General features: G+C 48.4%; 1 protein-coding gene and 3 long non-coding RNA genes across 4 annotated transcripts in view; 1 reads left to right on the top strand and 3 right to left on the bottom strand.

The window, feature by feature from the left end:
• Positions 1–6467: 6467 nt before the first annotated feature.
• On the bottom strand, positions 6468–7765 carry LOC132452224 (uncharacterized). The gene is made up of 2 exons (XR_009524264.1): positions 7598–7765; positions 6468–7396 (listed from the first exon to the last, which is right to left on the bottom strand). It is a non-coding gene; the product is annotated as an uncharacterized LOC132452224 (long non-coding RNA).
• A 4962-nt stretch (positions 7766–12727) lies between these two features.
• LOC132452225 (uncharacterized) lies at positions 12728–13229 on the bottom strand. Its single transcript, XR_009524265.1, has 2 exons — positions 13164–13229; positions 12728–12800 (listed from the first exon to the last, which is right to left on the bottom strand). It is a non-coding gene; the product is annotated as an uncharacterized LOC132452225 (long non-coding RNA).
• Positions 13230–17754: 4525 nt separating this feature from the next.
• LOC132452226 (uncharacterized) lies at positions 17755–17900 on the bottom strand. The gene is made up of 2 exons (XR_009524266.1): positions 17861–17900; positions 17755–17826 (listed from the first exon to the last, which is right to left on the bottom strand). It is a non-coding gene; the product is annotated as an uncharacterized LOC132452226 (long non-coding RNA).
• A 48-nt stretch (positions 17901–17948) lies between these two features.
• The window catches only part of LOC132452964 (phospholipase D1-like), a gene marked incomplete at its 5' end in the record, with an annotated part of 11725 nt that continues 4363 nt past the window's right edge, over positions 17949–25310 (top strand). The window contains 16 exon segments of the mRNA XM_060045798.1: positions 17949–18114; positions 19218–19363; positions 19365–19382; positions 20409–20496; positions 20499–20550; positions 21053–21087; positions 21090–21131; positions 21134–21162; positions 21271–21336; positions 21562–21615; positions 21848–21852; positions 22260–22352; positions 23126–23278; positions 23955–24104; positions 25196–25254; positions 25257–25278. Of these exon segments, the coding sequence (XP_059901781.1) occupies positions 17949–18114; positions 19218–19363; positions 19365–19382; positions 20409–20496; positions 20499–20550; positions 21053–21087; positions 21090–21131; positions 21134–21162; positions 21271–21336; positions 21562–21615; positions 21848–21852; positions 22260–22352; positions 23126–23278; positions 23955–24104; positions 25196–25254; positions 25257–25278 (1178 nt within the window).

The raw sequence follows: 25310 nt of genomic DNA, 5'->3' as shown, positions 1-25310 counted from the left end.
CAAGGCCTGGGGCTTTCAAAGTACGTTTTTGAACATATGTTAGGGAAAAGGTTCAGAATTAAGTCTGTGATTACAATCACCCGTCGTCTTTTGTATCGAGTTGAGAGGGTGGAGTAGGAAAACCTTTGAGCTTTACATGTTGATAAACTTGTCCAGCTACTCTAGTATTCTCTCTCTCTCTCTCGCTCTTTCTCTCTCTCTCTCCCCTTTTTATCTCTCCCCTTTCCATCTCTTGCTCCCCCTTCCTCTTTCTCTCTCCCTCTTTCTCTCTCTCTCTCTCTCTCTCTCTCTCTCTCTCTCTCTCTCTCTCTCTCTCTCTCTCTCTCTCTCTCTCTCTCTCTCTCTGTGTCTGCCCTCCTCACTCTCGCCCTCACTCACTCCCTCTCCCTCTCCCTCTCCCTCTCTCTCTCTCGCCCTCTCTCGGCAGTTGATTTAATTGATCCTCCTGAAAGGTGTCGCTCCTTGTAATTGCAAACGTAATAACCCGTGCTGCAATTCAAACGCACCCTTCAGCCATTCATGACTGGAACACGAATGCTTCAGTACGTGAATGCAGACACATAACACAGCTGTTGCAAAACTCCCGCACACTCACGTTGGACTTGTGTTTCATAATCCCGCGGAAGCGCTTCAACAGACACTCCTACTGCAGCGGCTTCGGAGAGATGCGTCTTCATTTCAAAATGCTGTTCGACTGGAAATGAAACGTCACCCCCCTCGCTCTCATCTCGGCTCCATTATCTCCATCCCTCCCCCCTCCTCCCCCATGGGGAGGTTCAGGTCATGTAAATGTTCTGTCCTCCTCTGGAATGCAACCTGCCCAATGCACAGGCATGTGTGTGTGTGTGTGTGTGTGTGTGTGTGTGTGTGTGTGTGTGTGTGTGTGTGTGTTTGTGGCTTTGTGTGAGTGCTTAAGTATTTCTGGAGAATTGACATTCGTTGCCTGACCGCAAACATCCCAACATGAGCGGGTTTTTAAAAGCAGTCAGACCTTTGTGTTTATGTTCTTGTATTGTCGGCGAGGAGGATCTCGTATCCGTGGCAAATCTTTGGACCCTTAAAAGTATGTGTGTGTGTGTGTGTGTGTGTGTGTGTGTGTGTGTGTGTGAATTACATAATAGCTATAATAAAAAAAGGCTACAGCTAGCTGTGGTATCACCTTCTCCTCACCCGCAGAGAAACAGAGTCAAAGGGAGAGAGACAGGGAAAGAGAGAGAGAGAAAGGAAGAGAGACATAGGGAAACAGAGAGTGAGAGAAAGGGAGAGAGAGACATGGGGAAACAGAGAAAGGGAGAGAGAGACATAGGGAAACAGAGAGAGGGAGAAAGGGAGAGAGAGAGACAGACGGAAACCGAGAGAGAAAGGGAAAGAGACAGAGGGAAAGGGAGAGAGACAAAGGCAAATAGAGAGCGAGAAAGGGAGAGAGACAGAGCTAGAATGAGAGAGAGAGAGAGAGAGAGAGAGAAAGGGAGAGAGACAGAGGAAAACAGAACGAGAATAGAAGAGAGACAGAAACAGGGCAAGAAAGGGAGAGAGACACAGAGAAACAGGGAGAGAGAGCGAGAAAGAGTGCAGTAAGAAAGATGAGGAAGTGTATGAGTGTGCATTGCTAGGTGATCACGGTGCTGTCAACAGACAAAGCTGTCTGAATGTGTGTCTGTGTGTGTGTGTGTGTGTGTGTGTGTCTGTGTGTGTGTGTGTGTGTGTGTGTGTGTGTGTATGCATGAATGGCCCCTTTTCGCAATGTGCTGTTTGTGCAGATCTGTATCTATGTATATGATGTGTGTGCACGCATGTGTGTGTGTATGTGAGTGCATGTGTGTGTGTGTCTGTGTGCATGTGCATGCATTATTGATTGTGTGTAAATGCCTGTGTGTGTTTGTGTGTGTATCTGTGTGTGTATGTGAGTGCATGTATGGATGGTGTGTGTGCATACGTATGTGTGCGTGTACGTGCGCGTGCGAGTGTGTGCTGCATGTGTGTGTGTGTATGTGTGTGTACCTGCGTATGCATGTGTGAATGAGTGTGTACCTGCGTATGTGTGTGATTGAGTGTGTACTTGCGTGTGTGTCTGTGCGTGTGTGTCCGTGTGGGTGGTTGAGGTGGGCTCTGCACCAGGCGGGGGGCTGCGCTGGTTCTGAGTCAGTCCCAGTGGAGAGGATACTCGGAGAGCCAGGAGGCCCACTGATGCGTGTCAAGGGGCTCGCCTGATTTCTCTCCCCACTGGAGAGATGCAGTCCCCTAGTAGTCACTAGGGGAGATCTACTCACTGGTGTTATCTCTCTCTCTCTCTCTGCACTCTCTCTCACTCTCTCTTGCACACTCTCTCTCTCTTGCACACTCTCTCTTGCACACTCTCTCTCACTCTCACTCTTTCTCTCTCTCTCACTCTTCCGCACTCACTCTCTCCATGCGGTAAATTGAATTTCCCTTTCAGGATCTAAATCAAAATGGGGGATAAACCTTTCCCATGTGTAAGCAGAAGGACGGTAAATTGAGGTTGATAATCATAATGTTTGGTAAAGCAATGAACTGCTATGTTTCCTTGTTGAGAGAGAGAGAGAGAGAGAGAGAGAGAGAGAGAGAGAGAGAGAGAGAGAGAGAGAGAGTGAGAGAGAGAGAGAGAGAGAGAGAGAGAGAGAGAGGGGAAGAGATGAAGAGACAGCAAGACCATCAGTGTGAATGAGCGGTTTTAGCTTCACCGTAGGCGGGTTGTGTCCATTTCGGTTACCGGTGATGATTTAACACAACCACCGCGACCTTATCGGAACGAGGAAAGTCAACAGTCAACCATGTCCTGATCGGTGTTACCGTGTCGATCTCGGCAGCGTGGAGACTGATGAGGGCAGTGTGGGCGTGGCCTCATACAGGGCCCCGCCCCTCCGTCCGGGGAAGGTTTCACGCCACGACGCGTCCCAGTGACAGCCAGGCGTCGCCAATGCAAACCGACCACTGCGGGCAACAACAGCATTTCTAACCCCAGAAAACGAGGTAAGAACAACATTCACGCGTCTATCCATTCCGTGAGTGAGTGCGTGTCGCCAGCGGGTTTACTAAAAGCGCGGCCGGTGTGTTGGGTAAAGTTCTGATGTGTGAGGCGATGGTATAGGACAGCCCGTCACCTCATGGCCAAATGTCGGTGTGTGTGGATCGATGGATCGTTGAAGAGTTGACGATGACGGTGGTCGGTGATGCTCTGTTGTTGGGACCTTGGGGGGATGCGAATCATGCGGTGGCATCTCGTATACAGACGAGCGTTGCTGCAGAGGACCGCCACGTTCAGCTGCGGTAGGAGCGTGAGACTTATGATTGCACAGCTATATTACATCTCGTTATTTTCATCGCCTCGCCGTCTCAGTTGAACCTCTTGGAGGTAAACACTGTAGAAAACCAGGTCGTGTGTGTGCGCGCGCGTGCAAGAGCGTAGGAGGCGGAGTGGGAGTTGGACTCTATTAGTAATGTTGGGTTGCTGGTTCCCATCTCCTGTATCGCCTATAGCTTGAATCATATTAAACAGGGCAGAGTCCATCGCTTAGTCTCCCTATAAACCAGTTCGGGTGTGGATGTGTTTCCTTGTTTGCTGACACAATTGCTTATTACCGGGGAGTGCTTAATTGACTTTGTGGGCGTGCACACACACACACACACACACACACACACACACACACACACACACACACACACACACACACACACACACACACACACACACACACACACACACACACACAGCGCGCTGAAAGACAGCAACAGGGTTTGGAGGAGACGCTGAACTTACAAGAACAGGAACAACATTTGTGAAAATAACACAGATTGAGACACAAACGAGTTTCAGGTTTCAAAAGCCCTCATACGTTTTTATTGGTTTGCATACTTCTTTAAATAGTCAGACAGTCCCTCGACTATCCACTCAATCGCTCAGTCACTCAGTCACTCATGCGGGCGCATGTGCCCTGGATCAGGGGGATGCCTTGGGTGATTCGGTTTACTGAGTGTTTAGGAAATGTTCGCAAAACAACGGAGGAGGAGGAAACATTAACGACAATCAAATCCACTGTTTAACACAGCTGTCGTCTCAATGAGTGGCAAACATTGTGTTGTGTTGATCGGTTATCTGTTTATCTGTGCGCTAGTATCACTATGGAAGCGGAGAAAGTTAAGGGATAAGATAGGCTCACCGCCATGTCAAAAAGAGGAAGAGAATGGTCAGTCAGGGCGGGTTGCACAACGGTACACACACACTCACACTCACACTCACACACCACATATTGCCCAAAGCAAACACACACACGCACACACATCCTGTTTTTGCATCCTAAATCCAAAGGCGATTGTTGATTTACTAGGTAACCTCCTTAGGAAATGTAGTGCGTTCAATTTACCACGTGGGGGCAGCAGGGCACATGTAACGGTGGAGCTATGGCAATTATCCCGAAAGGCAGTTAAGACATGCAATTAATATTTCCCTGCAGCGTTTAAAAATCGGTGCTTTGTTGTCTCGTGTCATTTTCCGTAAGGTAGAAGCTGGGAAAGCAATTATGTAATTGCATCAAATGTTGAAATACATTTTTTAATGTTCTGCAATTGTTAAAAATCCTGCTGGCCGACCGGGCGAGCCTCACAACCATATGTCTCTGAGATCATGTTTAACTGCTCCGCCCATCTGCTGTTCAGACAGACCTCCAGCAGAACTGGACCGAGTCGGGCCAATCAGAACCCTTTATCTGGCAGGGGGTGGTTTTGAGAAGATGACCGTACAGACGAGCGCTGTGGACGCATTTTTTTTATAAACAAACAAGATGGCTGCATGATTCGTGATTCATGATTCGTTGCTCTGATTGGTTGCAGGTAGTCTGTGCTCGTGATAACTCGCATTAGAAATCAAATATGAAATATGAGGTTCCGGTGTGAGTACCAGATGTGTTCGGCTGCCAGATCGGCTCGGGGTCCTGCACTTACTGATGACGTATCGACACAAGCCAACGGACAATACCCGGTTGTTTATAAACGGTGCTCAATCAGTTTTGGTTTTGATTTCATTGAACGGAGCCCGTTCTCTCACAAAGCCATTGAAAACGCGTCTAAAAGCACTGATGAATGCATTTTTTTATTTTCGCATATGTTAAAGTAAGGATTGGCGTTGTTAAAGTTAGATTAAGACAGTATTTTATAGTTTCTATTAATTGAAAATGAAGAACTTTGACTGTCATATTATTGTTGAGATTTTATTTGCTCATACAAAACAGAAGTGCAGTGTATGTGTTTGGATACACACACACGGGCACACACACTGACATATTTGTATATTATTATATATTTTTTTATTCATGTGGCCTGCAGTGGCAATATCGCAGATGTGACTCCCACAGGCTCTGAAAATAACAGGCATCAAGCCATATCTAACTTACCATTTTTACGCAAAATCGTTGAAAAAGCAGCTAAATAACTATTTCAATCACTGGATGTGCCAAAATTGTTTTCAATTGAACAATGAAAAAACTGAAGTAATGGTCTTTGGTGCAAGGGATGAACAATTAAAAGTCAGTGCACAGCTGTTATGTTAGAAAGCACACAAGAGAGAAATCTTGGTGTAGTCAGACTCAGACTTGAATTTCTAAAACCACATTAAATGCCATACTGAACTAACTGACTAAGGTGTAAATGTGAGATGCATTTTTGACTGATAGATGCTTCTGCTTAAATTATTTGGGGATTTATAAATAACAACATGAGAAAAAAATGTCAATCCCAATGTATTGGCATTTTTAAGACTTTTGAAGGACTGATTAAATACATTTTAATACCAATACCATTTAAGGTATTATTTTAAGCATTTGTATGACTTGGATTTATTCTATACATTTGCATAGCAATTAAATGACTTACTTGTAGATGTATGAAATCAATGCTTGTTAAAAACAGTCATCAATAGTCATCAAGTCATTTCTAAGAAAAGAACAATATAGATACATCACTCATGAACAATTATAGGCCCATATCTAACTTACCATTTTTAAGCAAAATCATTGATAAAGCTGTTTATCAACAGCTAAATAACTACTTACTTCTTAGCGATGAATACGTTAACATATCGCCAGGAGACCGATGCAAGCACTGAGAGAGTGCATTCAACAAATCAATCACTGGATGTGCCAAATTGTCTTCAATTAAACAACGAAAAAACGGATGTACCGGTTACTGAGTGACGCGCATGCGCATTTAATGACATCGTTCACAGGAAGTGCGTCATTATTGCGCATTTGGGACCCCCGAGCCGATCTGGCAGCCGAACACATCTGGTACTCACACCGGACTAATATACATTTACAAATTGGTCTGGTGTTGTCAGGCCCGGGTAAGAAATCTTTATGACGTTTAATCAAATCCGGTTTGTGAAACAACAAACTACCTCTTTTTTCAATTAAAAGCTATTTTGTGTTTTCAGTTGGAAAATAGGATGACCTTCCATGAGCGATATGGTCGATATGGCAATATGAATTGCAAAGAGTGAATTACGTGTTTTTTTTTTTCTTATGAGCCATTATCAGCAATGATGTCATTAATTCCTCTCTGTGATGTAAGAGGTGTCTCCTAACCGACCAATCGGGAGGGCCCGAGGAGTTGGGGCTTGGCTGTTTTGCTTGTATGTCATCGGCTGCGTCCCAACAGTAGCACAGCAACTCTCACCTCACCCTGGCTTCCTTATCCTCCAGATGTTTTCCTCCCATTGTTCCCGACGAAAGGCCAGTGAACCTCCAGTAGGACAGAGGGTGTAGTACTTGTGTGTTGGAACGCGGCCCGAGAGTTTTCCCGAGCTGCTTGCGTTGGTTTGGCACTCACCCCACATCCATTGTTGTCTCGGTTTTTCTGATTCAGCTCCTCTTTCCCAAGTTTCATTATCAAAATAGAAGTCCCATGATTTGTGCGCATGACCTGAATGGGATTTTTCGGAGGCTCCTTATTCGTAGTGTGGTTTTCGGTTCCCCCGTGTGTGTGTGTGTGTGTGTGTGTGTGTGTGTGTGTGTGTGTGTGTGTGTGTTTGTGTGTGTGTGTGTGTGTGTGTGTGTGTGTGTGTGTGTGTGTGTGTGTGTGTGTGTGTGTGTGTGTGTGTGTGTGTGTGTGTGTGTGCGTGCGTGTTCATGCACTCTGCTCAGGCGGAGCTATTTCAACAAAGCCTTCATTAGCGAGAACCTGAGTCACAGCCGAGCCAGTCACCCAGTAGTAAGGGGGCTACACCGCGCCCTCACCACTGGGCTGAGGCGTGCTGGGTCCGAACCGTACCCGCCGGGTGAAACGCGCCGTTGGTCTTCATCCACCGCTAGATTCAGATTCAGATCCTGAAGGAGCTGGGGAGACCTACAGGTCTGGCTGGTCGTCCAGCTTCCAAGCCACTAGACTAGCATACAGATCCGTGTATTACGACACCAACAGGTTGTTGCCTAGTCATTATGTTTCCGAAGTGAGATCATAAATGCATCTAACGTGTTATTAAACATCTTAGACGTTCTAATATGTTGGAGGCATCGCGTCTCAATTACTTCTAAATGATGTCCTTCAATGAGCCATAATGATTATAAATAACCCAAATGAATCCTACCTGATCAATGGAAGTAGGGTGGTAACTTAACAGCTATGAAATAATTTACCGAGTGGAACTTTTATTTTGACATCTTTGACCTCTGTCCTGTCTGACTGATGCAAAGCGGATCAGAAGCTATTAAAGGTCCAATGACATGCCACCAGGTGTGAGTGTGATAAGCCGTTACAAGCCACACTCCCACCAAGTGGCATGTCATGGGACCTTAGAGAATTTATATGTGTTGACTGGCTCGGTCGTGACTCAGATTCTCGCTAATGAAGGCTTTGTTGAAATAGCTCCGCCTGAGCAGAGTGCATGAACACACACACACACACACACACACACACACACACACACACACACACACACACACACACAGACACAGGCACAGGCACACACACACACAGGCAAGTGAACCGAAATCCACACTACGAATAAGGAGGCTCCGAAAAAAAAAAATCCCATTCAGGTCATGCGCACAAATCGTGGGACTTTTATTTTGATAAGGAAACTTGGGAAAGAGGAGCTGAATCAGAAAAACCGAGACAACAATGGATGTGGGGTGAGTGCCAAACCAACCCGAGCAGCTCTGGAAAACTCTCGGGCCGCGTTCCAACACACAAGTCCTACGCCCTCTGTCCTACTGGAGGTTCACTGGCCTTTTGTCGGGAACAATGGGAGGAAAACATCTGGAGGATAAGGAAGCCAGGGTGAGGTGAGAGTTGCTGTGCTACTGTTGGAACGCAGCCGATGAAACACAAGCAAACACATGCAGACGATGATTAAGCGGCCGAGCGAGAACGCCTTGTCAACGCGATTGATGATTGATCTATGATTGATCTCTTAGATGAGTAACTGTTTGAGAGACAGAGTGCCGGACACTAATCGATCGGTCTTCTTGGCAGTCTTGGGTCCTCAAGATGGTAGAATGCCATTCTTTATCCAACAATGCCTTCTGTGATGCACGTGACAGATCTGTTTGTGTTGGGCTAAGTAATTGAATCCTAAAGGGACGGATCTTCTGCGGCCGTTTATGTAAAGCATCTGATATCGTATGAATTATGCATCAGCACAGGATTTGAGGAGGATAATCAGAACCTCAGAGGTGACCCCAGCGGGCGCAGACAGTTCATCAAGTTGCATTATGGGTAATCTCATCTCAAACAGTTCTACTATATATTAGCAGAAAATAGGACTCAGAGCCAGGGTCGGAAACCGATAAAAGCCAGTGGCAGAGTTACGGTGGCCTGTCTCCACGGTGCTGGTTTGAAACCTTGAAGATACTTTTAACAGTTTACTACTGCTGGCCAAGTTTGTGTTTTCCAATGTGACGTGCTTACATTTCTCCTGCATCCAGGTGTGTGTGTGTGTGTGTGTGTGTGTGTGTGTGTGTGTGTGTGTGTGTGTGTGTGTGTGTGTGTGTGTGTGTGTGTGTGTGTGTGTGTGTGTGTGTGTGTGTGTGTGTGTGTGTGTGTGTGTGTGTGTGCATTACCTCCCCTTGTGTGGGTGGGGTGCCGAATTCTCTCTCCGGAATGTCAGAAACCGGTGATGTAACTCACCTCTCAGGCTCGGAGAATCTAACAGAACAGGTCTTAATCATACCTTAAGGCCGATTTAGGGTCGTTTTAGACGCAGAGACGTAAGCACGTAATTTACACAAGGGACTTGTTTTAGACAAGTTTTGATTTACGGTTCCTTTACGGTTCCTTAAGGATTGCGCGTGTTGCAAGGGGATTCTCCGGCAGAACAGTAGGGGGAGCAACGAACGAATCTGTGGGCGTGGAAGTGGAAATCGCTGGCTTGTTTATATTTATGCAGTAGCTAAGTAGCAGTACTTAGCTACTGAGAGTAGCAGTAGCTAAGTTTAGGTTAGCGGTCTTTTTCCACACTCTGAACGATGTTAAGGTTCCTGTAAAACCGGAAATGTGAGACTCCTGAAAGGATGTGGTTAGCTGGCCAATCACAGTCTTTGCGAGCTGCGTAGGGCCGTAGTGTTTTAGTCGCATAGTCAGGAATTTTGGGCGACGCACTTAAGCGCGTAAAGGCCGATATATGCTCTGTTTTAGACGTAACGCGTAAGCACGTAAGATACATAACCCCCCCTTGCGCGGTAAAATACCCCCCCTTACGTGCTTAAGTGCGTCACCCAAAATTCCTGACTATGCGACTAAAACACTACGGCCCTACGCAGCTCGCAAAGACTGTGATTGGCCAGCTAACCACATCCTTTCAGGAGTCTCACATTTCCGGTTTTACAGCAACCTTAACATCGTTCAGAGTGTGGAAAAAGACCGCTAACCTAAACTTAGCTACTGCTACTCTCGTCGAAAATACTGGAAGTGCATAAATATAAACAAGCCAGCGATTTCCACTTCCACGCCCACAGATTCGTTCGTTGCTCCCCCTACTGTTCTGGCGGAGAATCCCCTTGCAACACGCGCAATCCTTAAGGAACCTTAAAGGAACCGTAAATCAAAACTTGTCTAAAACAAGTCCCTTGTGTAAATTACGTGCTTACGTCTCTGCGTCTAAAACGACCCTAAATCGGCCTTTAATCATACCATACACTTACACGTGACAATAACCAGGGGCGTTGCGAGGTACTGTGGGGGCCCCAAGCAAGAATTCTTAGGGGGCCGATTGTTGACGGGGGGGGGGGGTTCGGAGCGATTTTTTATTTTTTTTATTTTTTGGGGGGTCCTTTTGGGGGCCCTAGTAGTGGCCCGGGGCCCCAAGCAATTGCCTGGTATGCCTAATGGGACGCGGCGCCTCTGACAATAACATGGCCTGGCTCTTACGCAAGGTGCTTCTATTCTGAGGGATTTTGCTGGAAAGTTGCACATCGGTTATTTCCCTAGAACCACACCCCCTTTAAATTCGCATCCCTTTTTCAAACTCTGAACTAAAAACAAACTTTTGTTCAACATTTTGGACAGTTCTCTTGTTCCTCACACCTTCCTCCCGCAACTGACAGTTCCCTCCCTTAGATAGACAAACCCCTTTCCCGGTCAACCCCCTCTTTGACGGACAGGCCACTCCGACCAATGGAAGATCAGTTCACCGCCCCTGACAGCGGAGGTGTCTCCTCCCGCCTCGTGTGTCAGCGGTTCAGTCGGTCTCACACTCTCCCCCGGTCCCAGCGCTGCCTGCAACTAGATAAACAGAGACGGGAGAGAGCGAGAGAGAGACAGAGAGAGAGAGAGATAGAGAGAGAGAGATAGACAGACAGGCAGAGATAGAGAAAGTGTTTTAGAGGGAGAGGGAGAGAGAGAGAGGGCTGCACTGGTCTCCTGTACTCTGGACTGTGGATTTAACTGGACAGACAAAAGCAAGTCAGAGGACATTATGGGCTTTCCTCCGGCGTCCTGGGCTCAGGTAAACAACTGTCAATCAAATTAGTGTGTGTGTGTTCAGTTCAGTTGTCTTGTCCTGCAGTGTTGTCTGGAGGGATAGTGGGGATTGTGGTACATTACTTAGGCTGAAGTTAACTTGACTAACTAGTAAAACCGCTCATATTGGAAGGTATGCAGGTGTGTGTCTGTGTGTGTTTTGTGTGTGTGCGCTGAGCCTGTTGTGAAATCCTAACAGTCGTAGACTCGTAGTGCACTCTCTCCTTAGTCTGGTATAAAGTGGCAAATTGTACTATTTAAAAGATCATGTGCGAGTGTGTGCGTGTCTCTTATTTGTTCGATTTGCAGCACTGACAGTTGTTACCTTGACTAAGTGTGTGTGTTTTGCGCGCGTGTGTGTGTGTGTGTGTGTGTGTGTGTGTGTGTGTGTGTGTGTGTGTGTGTGTGTGTGTGTGTGTGTGTGTGTGTGTGTGTGTGTGTGTGTGTGTGTGTGTGTGTGTGTGTGTCTCATTGGTTCCTTAAAGAGCACTAACAATCGTTATATGGACTGCGTGTGTGAGTGCGTGTGTGTGCGTGTGTCATTTGTCCGTTAACCAGCACTAACAGTCGTTTAATTGTCTAAGTGTGTGTGTGTGCGTAGGGCGAGGGGGGGCAGGGAGAGGAAACTCACCACCTTGCCACCTGGCTGGTGAGAGGAGGAGTTGAAGGTGGTGGTGTGGGGGGGGGGGGGTGTGACAGGTGCTGGGGCCATGCAGTGCCCAATTAGGGTGAGTGCTGACTGGGTTAGACCTGCAGTGAACCACCTGCACCACCGACACCTCCCCCACCACCACCACCACCACCACCTCCACCACCACCACCTCCACCACCACCACCACCACCGACACCTCCACCACCACCACCACCTCCACCACCACCACCACCACCGACACCTCCCCCACCACCACCACCACCACCACCTCCCCCACCACCACCACCACCTCCCCCACCACCACCACCTCCACCACCACCACCACCACCACCACCACCACCTCCCCCACCACCACCACCACCACCACCACCACCACCACCACCTCCCCCACCACCACCACCACCACCACCTCCACCACCACCACCACCACCACCTCCACCACCTCCACCACCACCACCACCACCACCACCACCTCCCCCACCACCACCTCCCCCACCACCACCACCTCCACCACCTCCACCCCTTGGAGAGCAGACCTCCAGGGAGCGGGCGAGTAGCACCCACGGGTGCAGTGGCTTCACCTGGGGGTGAAGACGTGTGTGTGTGTGTGTGTGTGTGTGTGTGTGTGTGTGTGTGTGTGTGTGTGTGTGTGTGTGTGTGTGTGTGTGTGTGTGTGTGTGTGTGTGTGTGTGTGTGTGTGTGTGTGTGTGTGTGTGTTCATGGATTGGCGGTAGAGTTCTTCAGCCGTGGGCTCCAACTTTGTTTCAACGATGTGAGATCTTTGAGCTCTTTTGAACTAGAGCTGGCACTGAAGCGTAGACTGGAGATGCAGAGGGTCTACGGCGGTCAGGGGAAGCTGGGGGGGGCCAGCCTCCGACCTCCTGGTTCTGGTTATGGGTGGACTGGGAGGGCTGGGTTCTGGTTATGGGTGGACTGGGAGGGCTGGGTTCTGGTTATGGGTGGACTGGGAGGCAGCAGACGCAGTGCTGTGGTGTGAGGTCTAGTTTTAATGTCGTGAAGTTTTCTTTCTCTTGTGCTGCCAGACGTCTCCCCGTCCTGGAATAGCCCTGGGGAACAGTAAATTCCACAAGTTTTATTAAAGGGGGATTCTTTATTAAAGAGAAGAGGAGTCCACATTCTGCCTCCCAGCATGCTTTGCTCCCAGGCTATCTTGTCAGGCCTAAAAAAATGTTTTGTTTGGTTCCGGTTTCCGACCGACCCTGTCAATTTATGTGCGACCCAAATTATTTTATGAGCTTTAAAAAAAATATATATGTATTTTTATTTTTTTATGCAAACTATAATCACGTTTTGGTACAGCACCTCTTCATTCTGTACAAGGATGAGCGAATTTTCTCGTTTTTAAATGAAAACAACCTACCTATCATTCGCTGCCGCTGGAAAAAATAAAATAAAAAAATAAAATAAATTCCCTACCTACCCATGACCTCAACTGACAACCAACAGGAACCAAACTTTTTTTTTTTTTTAGGCCTCATCCCTATTTGTAGTGTGTGTGCCAGCCAGCCAGCCAACCACACACACTTTGCCAGCCCCGCGGACCACTTCCTTCTCCTTTTTATTCCTCTTTTTCATTTACTTTCATTCTGATGACTATATGCTCTGTAAGGTGACCTTGGGTGTCTTGAAAGGCGCCTCTAAATTAAATGTATTATTATTATTATTATTCTTCTTCTTCAAATTCTTCTCCTCCATCTCATCTTTCAGAAAAAAAATCGTTAACACCCGTTGCACCAGAGTTGCATGTATATAGTTGCACACGTGTGCACGTACGCACACACGCATACGCACTTGTACACACACACGTACACACACACGTACACATGCCACGACGTACGTGTGTGTGTGTGTGTGTGTGTGTGTGTGTGTGTGTGTGTGTGTGTGTGTGTGTGTGTGTGTGTGTGTGTGTGTGTGTGTGTGTGTGTGTGTGTGTGTGTGTGTGTGTGTGTGGGTTGGCAAAGTTGGTTGGTTGGCAAAGTTGGTTGGTTGGCAAAGTTGGTTGGCAATACGGTGAAACTGGTTAGTTCATGACTGCATTTGCATCAAAATAGCTCAGATTTACATACTGAGAAAGCAAGAGGAAGTCTTTCGACAGATGCACACACACACACACTCACACACACACACCTGTGTGACGGGCAGAAGAGGCGACAGACTTTGACTGGTGACGGGGTCGAAGGTGGAGGTCCTTTGCCCCCACCTAGATCAACACATAGGGCATGCCTCAGCCCAAACCCTGACCCTTGACCCCATGGCATGTGTGTTGCTGGTGGGGTCCCCCAGAAAGTAGAGCAGGTGGGCTTGTGACCGGAAGGTTGCTAGTTCAATCCCTGACTGCTCCCGACGCGCTGGCTGTCACCTTGACAGGCGGACACTGCCGTCGTTGTGTGTAGTGTGTGTACGAATGTGTTTGTGTGTGTAAGTCGCTTTGGATAAAAGCGACTGCTGAATGTAAATGTAATGTAAATGATGTAACAGTAGCGGCTTGCAGCTCTGTCACAATGGTCTTAAACTACCTGGGGCCATGGAAGATTGTATCTATCAAAGCTGTCTTCTTGCGAGCCTTTCATGTTCCCCGTGAGGGCGTTTCACAATCTTAGACCGGTCTCCCTGCTGCACTGAGCCAACACTGATACGATTCCACTTAGGCCGATTTGAATCATATTGAGTTACTCTTGCCCGTCCACGTTTTGTTATGCAACATAAGGAGACTCTGTGTTCACGGGGAACGTCCCCTCCGCCGTTCACTGCTCTGGGCCCCCCCCCCGGTGGAGCCCGGGCCGGTGGGGTGGCTGCGTTGCCAGCTGCCCTCGTGCCGCCGGTCAGCGAGGCCAGCGGAGCGCGCCGCGGAGCGCTCGGCCGCCGTTGAATCATTTAGCAGAGGCGTCCGTCCAACACGGCGCGGGATATTTCAGACACATGTCTCCCAGTGGCGGGCGGAGGTCTCGGGGCTCTCCTGCTTCTCACGGAGGCCCGCGGGTCAGTCCGCACGTGCCGACGGCACGGGGTGCGAGCCCAGAACGGGCGGCACCTGGATCAGGAGGTAGAGCAGGTCGGCTGGTAAAACGGAGGGTTGCCGGTTCGATCCCCGGCTCCTCCTCCTAGCCGAGGGTCGAGGTGTCCCTGAGCGAGACGCCTCACCCTGACTGCTCCTGAAGAGCTGGCTGTCGCCTTGCGTGGTTGACTCCGCTGTCGGTGTGTGAATGTGTGCATGAACGGGTGAATGTGAGGCAGTGTTGTAAAGCGCTTTGAGAGGCCACTGGTTAGATATAGCGCTGTATAAATGCAGTCCATTTACCGTTTGACCCACCGGCTGGGGGTCAAACGCCCTCACCGCGGTCACCGCTATATCGGACACAGCGCTCCACACACTGAGGCCACGCCCCCTCTTCCAGAGCGCCGACGGCGGGCGCGATGTGGGGACAAGAGATGGAGGGTTTCCTCACGCCTTTCTTCACTTCCGCTGGGGGAAGATACGCTTGACCCTCCCTGATCCTCTGAGAGGAAGTGAGCCGATACAGGACAGACGTCTATTCCTGTCAGACACGATGCATCTCACTCTCTCCTCCGTGCAGCGGGCGCGTTTAGACCGGGGATGGGGGGAGGAAGGGGCGGGGCTGAGACAGGAAGTGACCTTGTTGTCGTTGGGCCGCCTCACACAACGACAGACGAGATGGATCTGTGATTGGTCATCCTATGCTGCCACTCTGGGAGGCGTTAGGGAGGCTGGGTTCAAGGCCTTAGTGTCAGGTCAGAGACATCACGAAGGAAGTGGAAGTCATCAGTCATTCAGAGTTGAGGCTCGCGGTGTTAGACATTTAGAAGCTGAGAGAGAGAGAGAGAGAGAGAGAGAGAGAGAGAGAGAGAGAGAGAGAGAGAGAGAGAGAGAGAGAGAGAGAGAGAGAGAGAGAGAGAGAGAGAGAGAGAGAGAGAGAGAGAGAGAGAGAGAGAGGAGAGAGAGAGAGAGAGAGAGAGAGAGAGAGAGAGAGAGAGAGAGAGAGAGAGAGAGAGAGAGAGAGAGAGAGAGAGAGAGAGAGAGAGAGATTGATCTTGATCTTGATCTTGATCTTGTGCGTTGGCCAATGGAGGCGTGAGTCAACCTACCAACCCTTTCGGGTGTTTGGTTTAAAACAGAACATTCCGGAATGAGCAGCCCGACTGGCTCGGCCATAATATCACGGTAGCACCCTCTTCCTCTGTACCATGCGTGCCGGTCTTCAAGGAGACGCCAGACCATAGCCGTGGAGGTCGTCATTGTACATTGCAACACACAAAGACACAATCAGGCTTCTCGTCTGATGGTAGAGACACAATAATGTACACAGCACGTCTGACTGTCTCCCCCCCTAATCACCCTGTCATCTCTTATCTCTCAAGCCACACACACACACACACACACACACACACACACACCACACACACACACACACACACACACACACACACACATACAAATACACAAACACACGTATGCGTTTATTTTATGTTCAACCTCACCTATTCGGCCCCACCTCAAATTGTCTCTCTCTCCCACGCTCGCTCGCTCTTTCTCTGCTCAATAACTTTAACCTGTTATTGGGTGTCGTTCTACACCCACACAGACATTCTGTCTCTCTGATGTTCAGTCTCTCTGACGTTGTGTCCCTTCTTTTCTCTGTCTCTCTGACGTCCTGTCTCTCTGACGCTGTGTCTCTCTGAATGTCACTGGTAATCCATATACACACGTGTGTTTATCTGTCTTTAAAGAGTGCCGTCTGACTCTTCCCTCTGTTGAGTAATCCTGCTCAGATTGATGTCGGAGGTAGCCTGAGACCCAGCTGGAGCAAATAAACTGAAATCACTCTGATAACTCAATGCAGTTAGTTGGAAGAAAGGGAATGAGGAGGGATGGAGTCCAGGGGGGGGGGGGGGGACTGAGGGAAGTGGTGTTGATTTAATGAAGAAGAAGAAAAGCAAAGACGAGCACCGTGGAGTGGAACAGGAGGGGAGAAAATAAGTAATGGAGGGAGGGAGGGAAACGACAGAGCTGGAAAACAGCTGTGTTGAGAGAGAGCAAGAGAGCTAGTCTCTCATCATGTGTGGGGGCGGATGTTTTGGGTGCGATGCTATGTTTGCCCAACTTTCTCAAATCCCTCTGGACTTTCCCCCTGACCAGAGGTTTATGTCTACACACACTCCTAAGCTTAACCAAAATCCTATAGAGATCTAATAATAATAATATTAATAATAATGATAATAATAATAATAATTATAACATACTTAAACAGAAAAGGCTGACATATGCTATATAGTTACTAGAAAACAAATATATTTTATTGATATTAAGTCAGCAATAACCCACAAGTCGTACACATCTGTCCCAGGGGAACTGCGGGGATCATGAACGGTGTAGTTGTGTTGTTACTGATTACTACTAGTTTGCTGCTACTGGTTACTGAATGCTAGGTTTGGATATGAATAATGCCTGCGCTCTTTGACTTGCGTGATCCTTACAGCGACTGACCTTTGAGGGAAGTGCTTGGTGACCGGGTAGTGAGCGGTTAACAGGGGATACGACCTCAACATCCACGTTTACATACAGTATGTATGTGTTGTCTGGTGGTCTTGTCTTGCAGCTGTAAGGCAGGCTGTCAATCTGTGTCACAGTGTCACAACACATGGCCTGTACGCTTGCTCATTCTCACAGGTTCACACGCATGACCTACATACCCCGTGTACACGCACAGGCGTGCAAACATGCACACCGGGGATACATGGAGTATGCACACACAGTAAAGAAAACGACCATCGTCATGAACCTGTCTGTGTTGGAATCCTCCTCCCTTTACACACTGGGGGTTTGTGGAAGTTACCCTGCACTGTAGAAGTTATTGATTGTGATTGTGCAGAGGCTTTGACCTGATCGATTCAGATCAATTCAGCAACACGTCGAATGGATTGTAGAGGTTGGAAAATGTTGCGAAATACCTTCCTCACCTGTACTCACCTGTCTCCCTCCAGACAGAGTGCTAGCTATGCTGGGCCAGTCCCAACTCACCTGTATACACCAGGTCCCCCCTTCTCACCTGTACACACCAGTCCCAGCTCACCTGTACACACCAGTCCCAGCTCACCTGTACCCACCTGTCCCAGCTCACCTGTACACACCTGTCCCAGCTCACCTGTACACACCTGTCCCGGCTCACCTGTACACACCTGTCCCGGCTCACCTGTACACACCTGTCCCGGCTCACCTGTACACACCTGTCCCAGCTCACCTGTGCACACCTGTCCTAACTTACCTGCGCACACCTGTGTCCCCAGGTGAGCCCTGGCCTCCCGACTGAGTGCTAGCCATGTTGCGTCAGTCCGAGCCCACCTCGAGCACGCTGCACCTGGTCGCCACGGAGATGGGCGACATCATGGAGACGCTGGACACCCGCGAGCTGGACCTGGCGGACGGGAGTACGACTCCAAGGACGGCAGCGTCCCAGGTGTGTGTTTGTTGGTTTGTGTGTGTGTGTGTGTGTGTGTGTGTGTGTGTGTGTGTGTGTGTGTGTGTGTGTGTTTGTGTTTGTGTTATTTAGTTGTATTACTATTCGGTTTGTGTTCTTTTGTTGTATTCCTATTTATGTTGACTGTTCTCTCTCTCTCTTTCTGTGTGTGTCTGTTGCGGTTTGTGAGTGTGTGTGTTTGTGCTTGTTAGTGTGTGTTTTTGTTAGCATTATTTTTTTTTACTCTGTGTCCTTCTCTTTCTCTGTGTGTGTCTGTGTGTGTTTGTGTACGTGCGTAGGGACATTCACAAACACATAAGATTTGCTTAGAGTTACAGTTTAGAATTGATTAGCATCTAGCAGAGCAGACTTTTGTATATATTTGTGTAAACTAGCTCAGCGAATGGCAGTGGTAGCTTAGCAGGATAACGTGGGGTTTGCATTCTTTAATGCAGCCATGTTATAGAGACGTTGGTGGTTCACTTAGTTTACAAAGTAGGCAATCCCTCTTTGGGAGAATGTTGGTGTCCACAACGACACTATAGCAACACAACTGCTCACTGATAAGGTAGAAACCTGTGTTCACGCAGACGTTGGCTTGCATCGACGACTGCCCTCGTAACAAGAGTGTGAACTCCGCCGTTTACTTCCACATGTCAGTTTCCATGGTGACCGTGACAAAGATACTCTCCATCGCGATTGGTTGGATTGATTTATTCGCAGGTTAAAGCTGTCATAAATCGACAGCTTGGTGCAATTAAACTGAATTTTTATTTTTTACTTAACTGAACTTCCTACTGTCACCTTACATAGTACCGGGCAGTTCTTTATGGGGGTTGGAACAGGAGGGGTGAGCGGGGGGGGGGGGGGGGGGTTAAGTCTGTTCCAATCTGCAGCCTCGTAATTGTAATGATAATATCTAAATAATAGGAAATAAATTATAATGGGAACAACCTTTTAAAATATCTATGAAAATCTGTCTGTCTGTCGCTTCTATGCATCAGCTTTTCTAGAGATATGTTTTCCTAAATATGTGTAAAATAATATTACAGGAGAAGCTGTGTGTTTCTCTGATGCGTGTGTTTGTGTTCCTGCTCGTCCAGAGAAGCGCATCCCCTTCCCGGCGATCTACAACACGGTGGGCTTCAAGGAGGCGGAGGCCAGGGTGTACCTCTCCTCCCCCATTACCGCCAAGATCCTGGAGGTGGAGCGGTTCACCTCCGCCCAGGACCGCTTCAACCTCAACCACGCAGAGGAGCGTCAACAAGGTACGCACGCAACCGTGTACGCAGCGCAGACGCACACACACAGAGGACATACAGGCAGACACACACAGAGGGAAAGACAGACGAACACACACACACAACACGCACACACACACACATACAGAGACAGACAGACAGACACACACAGAGAGAAAGACAGACGAACACAAACACACACACAGACAGACAGACAGACAGACAGACAGACAGACAGACAGACAGACAGACAGACGCATGAACGCACGCAAGCACGCGGCGACCACACACACGCGCCTACACACACACACACATACACAGACAGACAGAGACACACACACACAGACACACACAGAGACAGAACGTTTTCACGTCACAGGCTTGTATCGTCTGCATATAGTCGTAACTTGTACACTTCGAGTCGATGACCCCATCCTCACATATCGATCAGTTCAGCCATGACTCAGGATTCATGGGATTGTCTTTGCCAAGCCGAGGCGAAGGCTTTCACCTTTCACCCTCCTCTCTCACTCTCTGTTCCTCGTGTCTCATCAATGGCTGTGCTTGTCTGCGCTCGGTTCCTCGTGGAACTAGTTGGACCGGTCCTACTTTAGGTGCCAGAATTTGGTTTTGCCAAACAAACGTGTGACAAAAACGAGAACACCTGTGAATGCCAAATGTGTTGTTAACACATGTAGGTTCAAGATAGACTTTTGTCTGCGATGTTCGTGTCCTTACTTAAAATGTCGATGTCCAATCCCAAAACTTCCTGAGCTTTGGTGGTTATTGTGCTTTTGTAGTTGTTGTCTGTACAATAAAAGTTGAGTTTTTGAGTTTCCATTCCACGATAACAGCTGGGAATTGCAATGGCGTCACCTCTCCTCTCACCCTCTTCCCTTGATTAATGCTCTATGTCTCTCCACAACCTCAGCACCTTTCATAATTACGGTGTGAAATATATATATATATATGTGTTAGTAAGAGGTTGATTACGAGGTTGTATGTGTGTGTTTATGTGTGTTTGTGTGTATGTGTGTGTGTCTGTGCGTTCAGTCAATGCCAGCGGTGTTTAAGATCGAACTGAAGCATGGCGAGTTCACATGGCTGGTGAAGAAGAAGGAGAAGCACTTCATGGACCTCCACAGGAGCTGAAGACTTACAAGACCTTCATGAGGATACCGCTGCCCACACGCAGGTAGGCACCACAAGATGGCCACGCTGCCCACGCGCAGGTTGGCGCGACAAAATGGCCGCTTTGTTCTTAGCGTGGATTTCACGTCGGCTATCTGTTGGAAGTAACAATGGTTTTGACTGAAAGGTTCATCCAAACCCTTTATGGGAGGGATAACATTTTCTAAAAGGCAATTCTAAAAGATTATGCAGATCTATTCAATAATTCCTGATTATCAATTGTATTCCGAACTTCAGTTTAAAGTTTCTCGCCTTAATTATTTAATTGTTTGATGTAGAGGACGCTCCCACTGGGATCATTGAAGGATAACTACCATATTCTCAGGAGAAAATAAAAAGGAAAGAAAACGCGAGGGAATTCCAGCTCGCAAACTGCCAAACGTCGCAAAAAACGTCAATGGCTCAGATACTGTGTGACAGGTTTCCCAATGAAGCCGTGTACCTATCCACCCCCCCCCCACTGAACTCATTGAAAACCTGTCTCTGTGATGTCACTTCCTGTCTAGCCACACCATCAAGAGACAGAGCGTGAGGCGGACGGAGCCAGTCAGATCCCGAGCCTGCCAAGAGGGGGCCGGGACGAGCTGGGCAGGAGGAGCAAGTCTCCAGCAGAAGGGTACGCCATTGGACGCTGGAGCTGTCAATCACCGGCTCGATCACCTTTCAGTCGTTTTTAGTTTTTTTTTGTTTTACTTATGTGTTATGATCTACTTTTGTTTTTCAGAGACAACTGGAAGACTATTTGAATAAGCTGCTGAACATGACGGTGTACAGGAACTATCATGCGACGGTGAGAAAATTACTGTTACTGACGAGAGAGTAAAACGGAAGAGGGAAATATGGCTTTGAAATGGTCAGCCATTTTGATCTAAAATATTGGGCAATGGTGACGCAGAATTAACACCAATATTTCTGAGATGATATTGCCTCTGAAATAAATGTTGCATGTGAAAAACGTCAAGCTCTGTTAAAGTTTATCGTTGGTGGTGTTAAGGTTTATTTGCCTCTGTTTCAGATGGAGTTCATCGATGTGAGCCAGTTGTCCTTCATCCACGACCTGGACCCAAAGGCCTGTAAGAACCGCCTCAAACACCACGGGCGTCTTCACATCCTGAACCTGTGTCTCTGCTGCGTCTGCACGTGTGGCTCTCATTCTGATGGGCTGAGGCTACTCGTTTGAGAAAATCATTTAATTTTTACTGGGTATTTACGGGTGGGGGTGTGTGTGTGTGTGAGAGAGTGTGTGGTGTCTGGTTGTTTGAGAGACTGTCTGACTGTGTGTGAAAGACTGTGTGTTTGAGGGACTGTGTGTCTTTGTTAGACTGTTTGTGTGACTGTATTTTACTGAGGTGTGAATCTGATTTGTGATAGTAAGGTAACGTTAATGTTTCCAATAAAGGTATAATGAATGCAGATTTGAAAAGAGTAAGCAGCCAGAAGCAGTTTTCAAGATGTGTTAATCTCTCTCTCTCTCTCTCTCTCTCTCTCCTCTCTCTCTCTCTCTCCTCTCTCTCTCTCTCTCTCTCTCTCTCTCTCTCCTCTCTTCTCTCTCTCTCTCTCTCTCTCTCTCTCTCTCTCTCTCTCTCTCTCCCTCTCTCTCTCTCTCTCTCCCCCCCCTCCCTCTCTCTCTCTCTCTCTCCCCCTCCCTCTCTCTCTCTCTCTCTCCCCCTCCCTCTCTCTCTCTCTCCCCCTCTCTCCCTCCCCCCCCCTCAGAGAGGGTATGGTCCTGAAGCGTTCGGGGGGCCATCGTATCCCCGGCATGAACTGCTGCGGTCGGACCAAGATGTGTTACCGCTGGTCCAAACGGTCGGGTACCATTATTCATCCGTCCATCCATTAACTAATTCATGTTTCGTTCTTTCATTTGTTCCAACTGTCATTCCTTAACTTGTTCATTCCTTGATACATTTGATAATTTAATCATGCATTAGTTCATTAAACAATGCCTTTATTCATCCATCCATTAACTCATTCACTAATTCATCCATAAACGATTGAATCCATTCATTCAAATACTCATTTCTAATTTAAGTGCGCGGAGCTTTATCTACCCGTGTTGTGAGATGGTGATCGGAAGGAGTTAATAGATTTTAATTTGAAACACTTTTCATAAGGATTAATTCGGCCCATTTACAACGCGTCATGGAGAAGTGAAAACAAACCCCAGTCTCTAAACTCAGTGTTGACGGTGCACCGAGGTAGGTCTGGAGGGGGACGCGACAGAACGGAGCAGTAAACCACGATTCCATCTGAACCCAACGCGTCCAACAATGGGCGGGACTCGAGGTGTGAGCAGCGCTACAGACAGAGTGCCACTTTTTTCCGGAACGTACTTCCTCACCGGCACAAACATGGGCAGGCCGAACACGCGGCCCACTGATAACATTGTCCCCGTCACCCGCGATCAACGGGGTTTCACTGTTCTAAGGGAGTTAGTTTAGGCATCGGTGAAGGCTGAGGCCAAACAGTTTCCTATGGTAACATTCTAAATGAGACGTGTGCGTGTGTGTGCGTGTGCGTGTGCATGTGCGTGTGCATGTGCGTGTGTGTGCGTGTGTGTGCGTGTGTGCGCGGTGCAGGTGGTTGGTGGTGAAGGACTCGTTCCTGCTCTACATGAAGACGGACTCCGGGGCCATCTCCTTCGTCATGCTGGTGGACAAAGAGTTCAGCATCAAGATGGACTCCAAGGACACGGAGACCACACACGGCCTGCGCGTCGACAGCCTCTCCAGGTAGGGGGGGGGGGACTGTTTGTGTGCGTGAGAGACTGTGTGTGTGTGTGTGTGTGTGTGTGTGTGTGTGTGTGTGTGTGTGTGTGTGTGTGTGTGTGTGTGTGTGTGTGTGTGTGATACTGTTTGTTTGTGTGTGTGTGTGTGTGTGTGTGTGTGTGTGTGTGTGTGTGTGATACTGTTTGTTTTTGTGTGTGTGAGACTGTGTGTCTTTGTTAGACTGTTTGTGTGATTGTGTTTTTTACTGAGGTGTGTGAGTCTGATTTGTGATTGTCTTTGTCGTCGGTGGGCGACGTTAATGTTTCCAATAAAAGTCTAATGAATGCAGATTGGAAACAGTAAGCAGCCAGAAGCAGTTTTCAATGTGTTAATCTCTCTCTGTCTCTCTCTCTCTCTCTCTCTCTCTCTCTCTCTCTCTCTCTCTCTCTCTCTCTCTCTCTCTCTCTCTCTCTCTCTCTCTCTCTCTCTCTCTCTCTCTCTCTCTCTCTCTCTCTCTCTCTCTCTCTGTGTCTGTCTGTCTGTCTGTCTGTCTGTCTGTCTGTCTGTCTGTCTGTCTGTCTGTCTGTCTGTCTGTCTGTCTCTGTCTCTGTCTCTCCCCCTCCCTCTCCCTCCTCTCTCTCTCTGTCTCTCTCTCTCCCCCTCCCTCTCCCCCTCTCTCCCCCCCCCCCCCCCCCCCCAGGAGCCTGGTGTTGAAGTGCTCCAGCTACCGCCACGCCCGCTGGTGGGGTCAGTCCATCGAGGGCTTTGTCCAGAAGCACGGCTCCGCCTTCCTCACCGACCACCGCTTTGGCTCCTTCGCCCGCGAGGAGGTCAACATCCCCGCCAAATGGTAACCGCGGCAACGCGTTTACAGTTGGCCCGGGCAGGGGCGGGTCCTTGAGTTGTGATTGGCTGGTTTTTAAGTGTCGTTCAATAGTAACATGGAACTGTCGCCCAACACCTTATCCTTTAGTTTAGACAAATGGAATGAAAAGGAGAAATGGAAACTTTTTTACGACTTTTTAGATTATGCGGTCATGCGAAGAGGTGGGACATTAGTTTGAGCACGAGACGGAAAGAAAGTGTGATTGTGATGACCGTTGCTCACAATCCTCATGGCATCAACACTTTCCCTTTACCAGTGGCTGCTCAAAGCGCTTTACAGTATTACAACAGTCACCCATTCACACACCGTGGGGCGGGGTCAACCATGCACGGCGACAGCCATCACGTCAGGAGCAGTCAGGGTGAGGTGTCATGGAGCCACATGCCGCCCTCGTCTGATATCTGTCCAGGTTCATGTTATGATGGTAATGAGGGGGTCTGGCGTGCAGCGGGGGGGGGTTGGGGGGTCACGGGAACACACTCCGGAGTCTCTGTCTAGACAAGAGGCCTTCCAGCTGGCTAGCTGTGTGTGTGTGTGTGTGTGTGTGTGTGTGTGTGTGTGTGTGTGTGTGTGTGTGTGTGTGTGTGTGTGTGTGTGTGTGTGTGTGTGTGTGTGTGTGTGTGTGTGTGTGTGTGTGTGTGTGTAATCTGATATAAACAGGGAGAGGGAAAGTGACACTGTTCTGCACATCGGCTGTCCGAATGCTGAGCAACACTATCCTGTCCCACACACTCACACCGTTCAAACGTGTGTGTGTCCTTGTGGTTAGTTTTCAGAAACAATAAAAGAAACTAATTCTATAAAACACCATCCAAGAAGCAAGTATGAATCAAATCACACACCCTTCTTTACAAGCTGCTCAACAATTCAATGAGAATACAACAATATATACAACAATGCAATGATTATACTCTATCTAATATACAGTATCTGCTGTCTAATCAGCGTGTGTGCGTGGTATTGGTGTGGATAAATCTTGAAAATGGTACCAAAAAAGTTCCCTTGTTCTCTCTCCCTGTGTTCCCGCTGGTTTAACGCGTCTCTTTGACCTCCAGGTACGTCAACGGGCGGACGTACATGGAGGACGTAGCGGACGCGCTGGAGGCCGCGAAGGAGACATCTTCATCACCGACTGGTGGTACGTGTGTGTGTGTGTGGGTGTGTGTGTGT

Source organism: Gadus macrocephalus, chromosome 23 (genome assembly GCF_031168955.1).
Source record: "Gadus macrocephalus chromosome 23, ASM3116895v1".
Taxonomy (NCBI): Eukaryota; Metazoa; Chordata; class Actinopteri; order Gadiformes; family Gadidae; genus Gadus; species Gadus macrocephalus.
The sequence above is the reverse complement of the archived record's forward strand: the minus strand, read 5'-3'. Positions and strand labels throughout refer to the sequence as shown.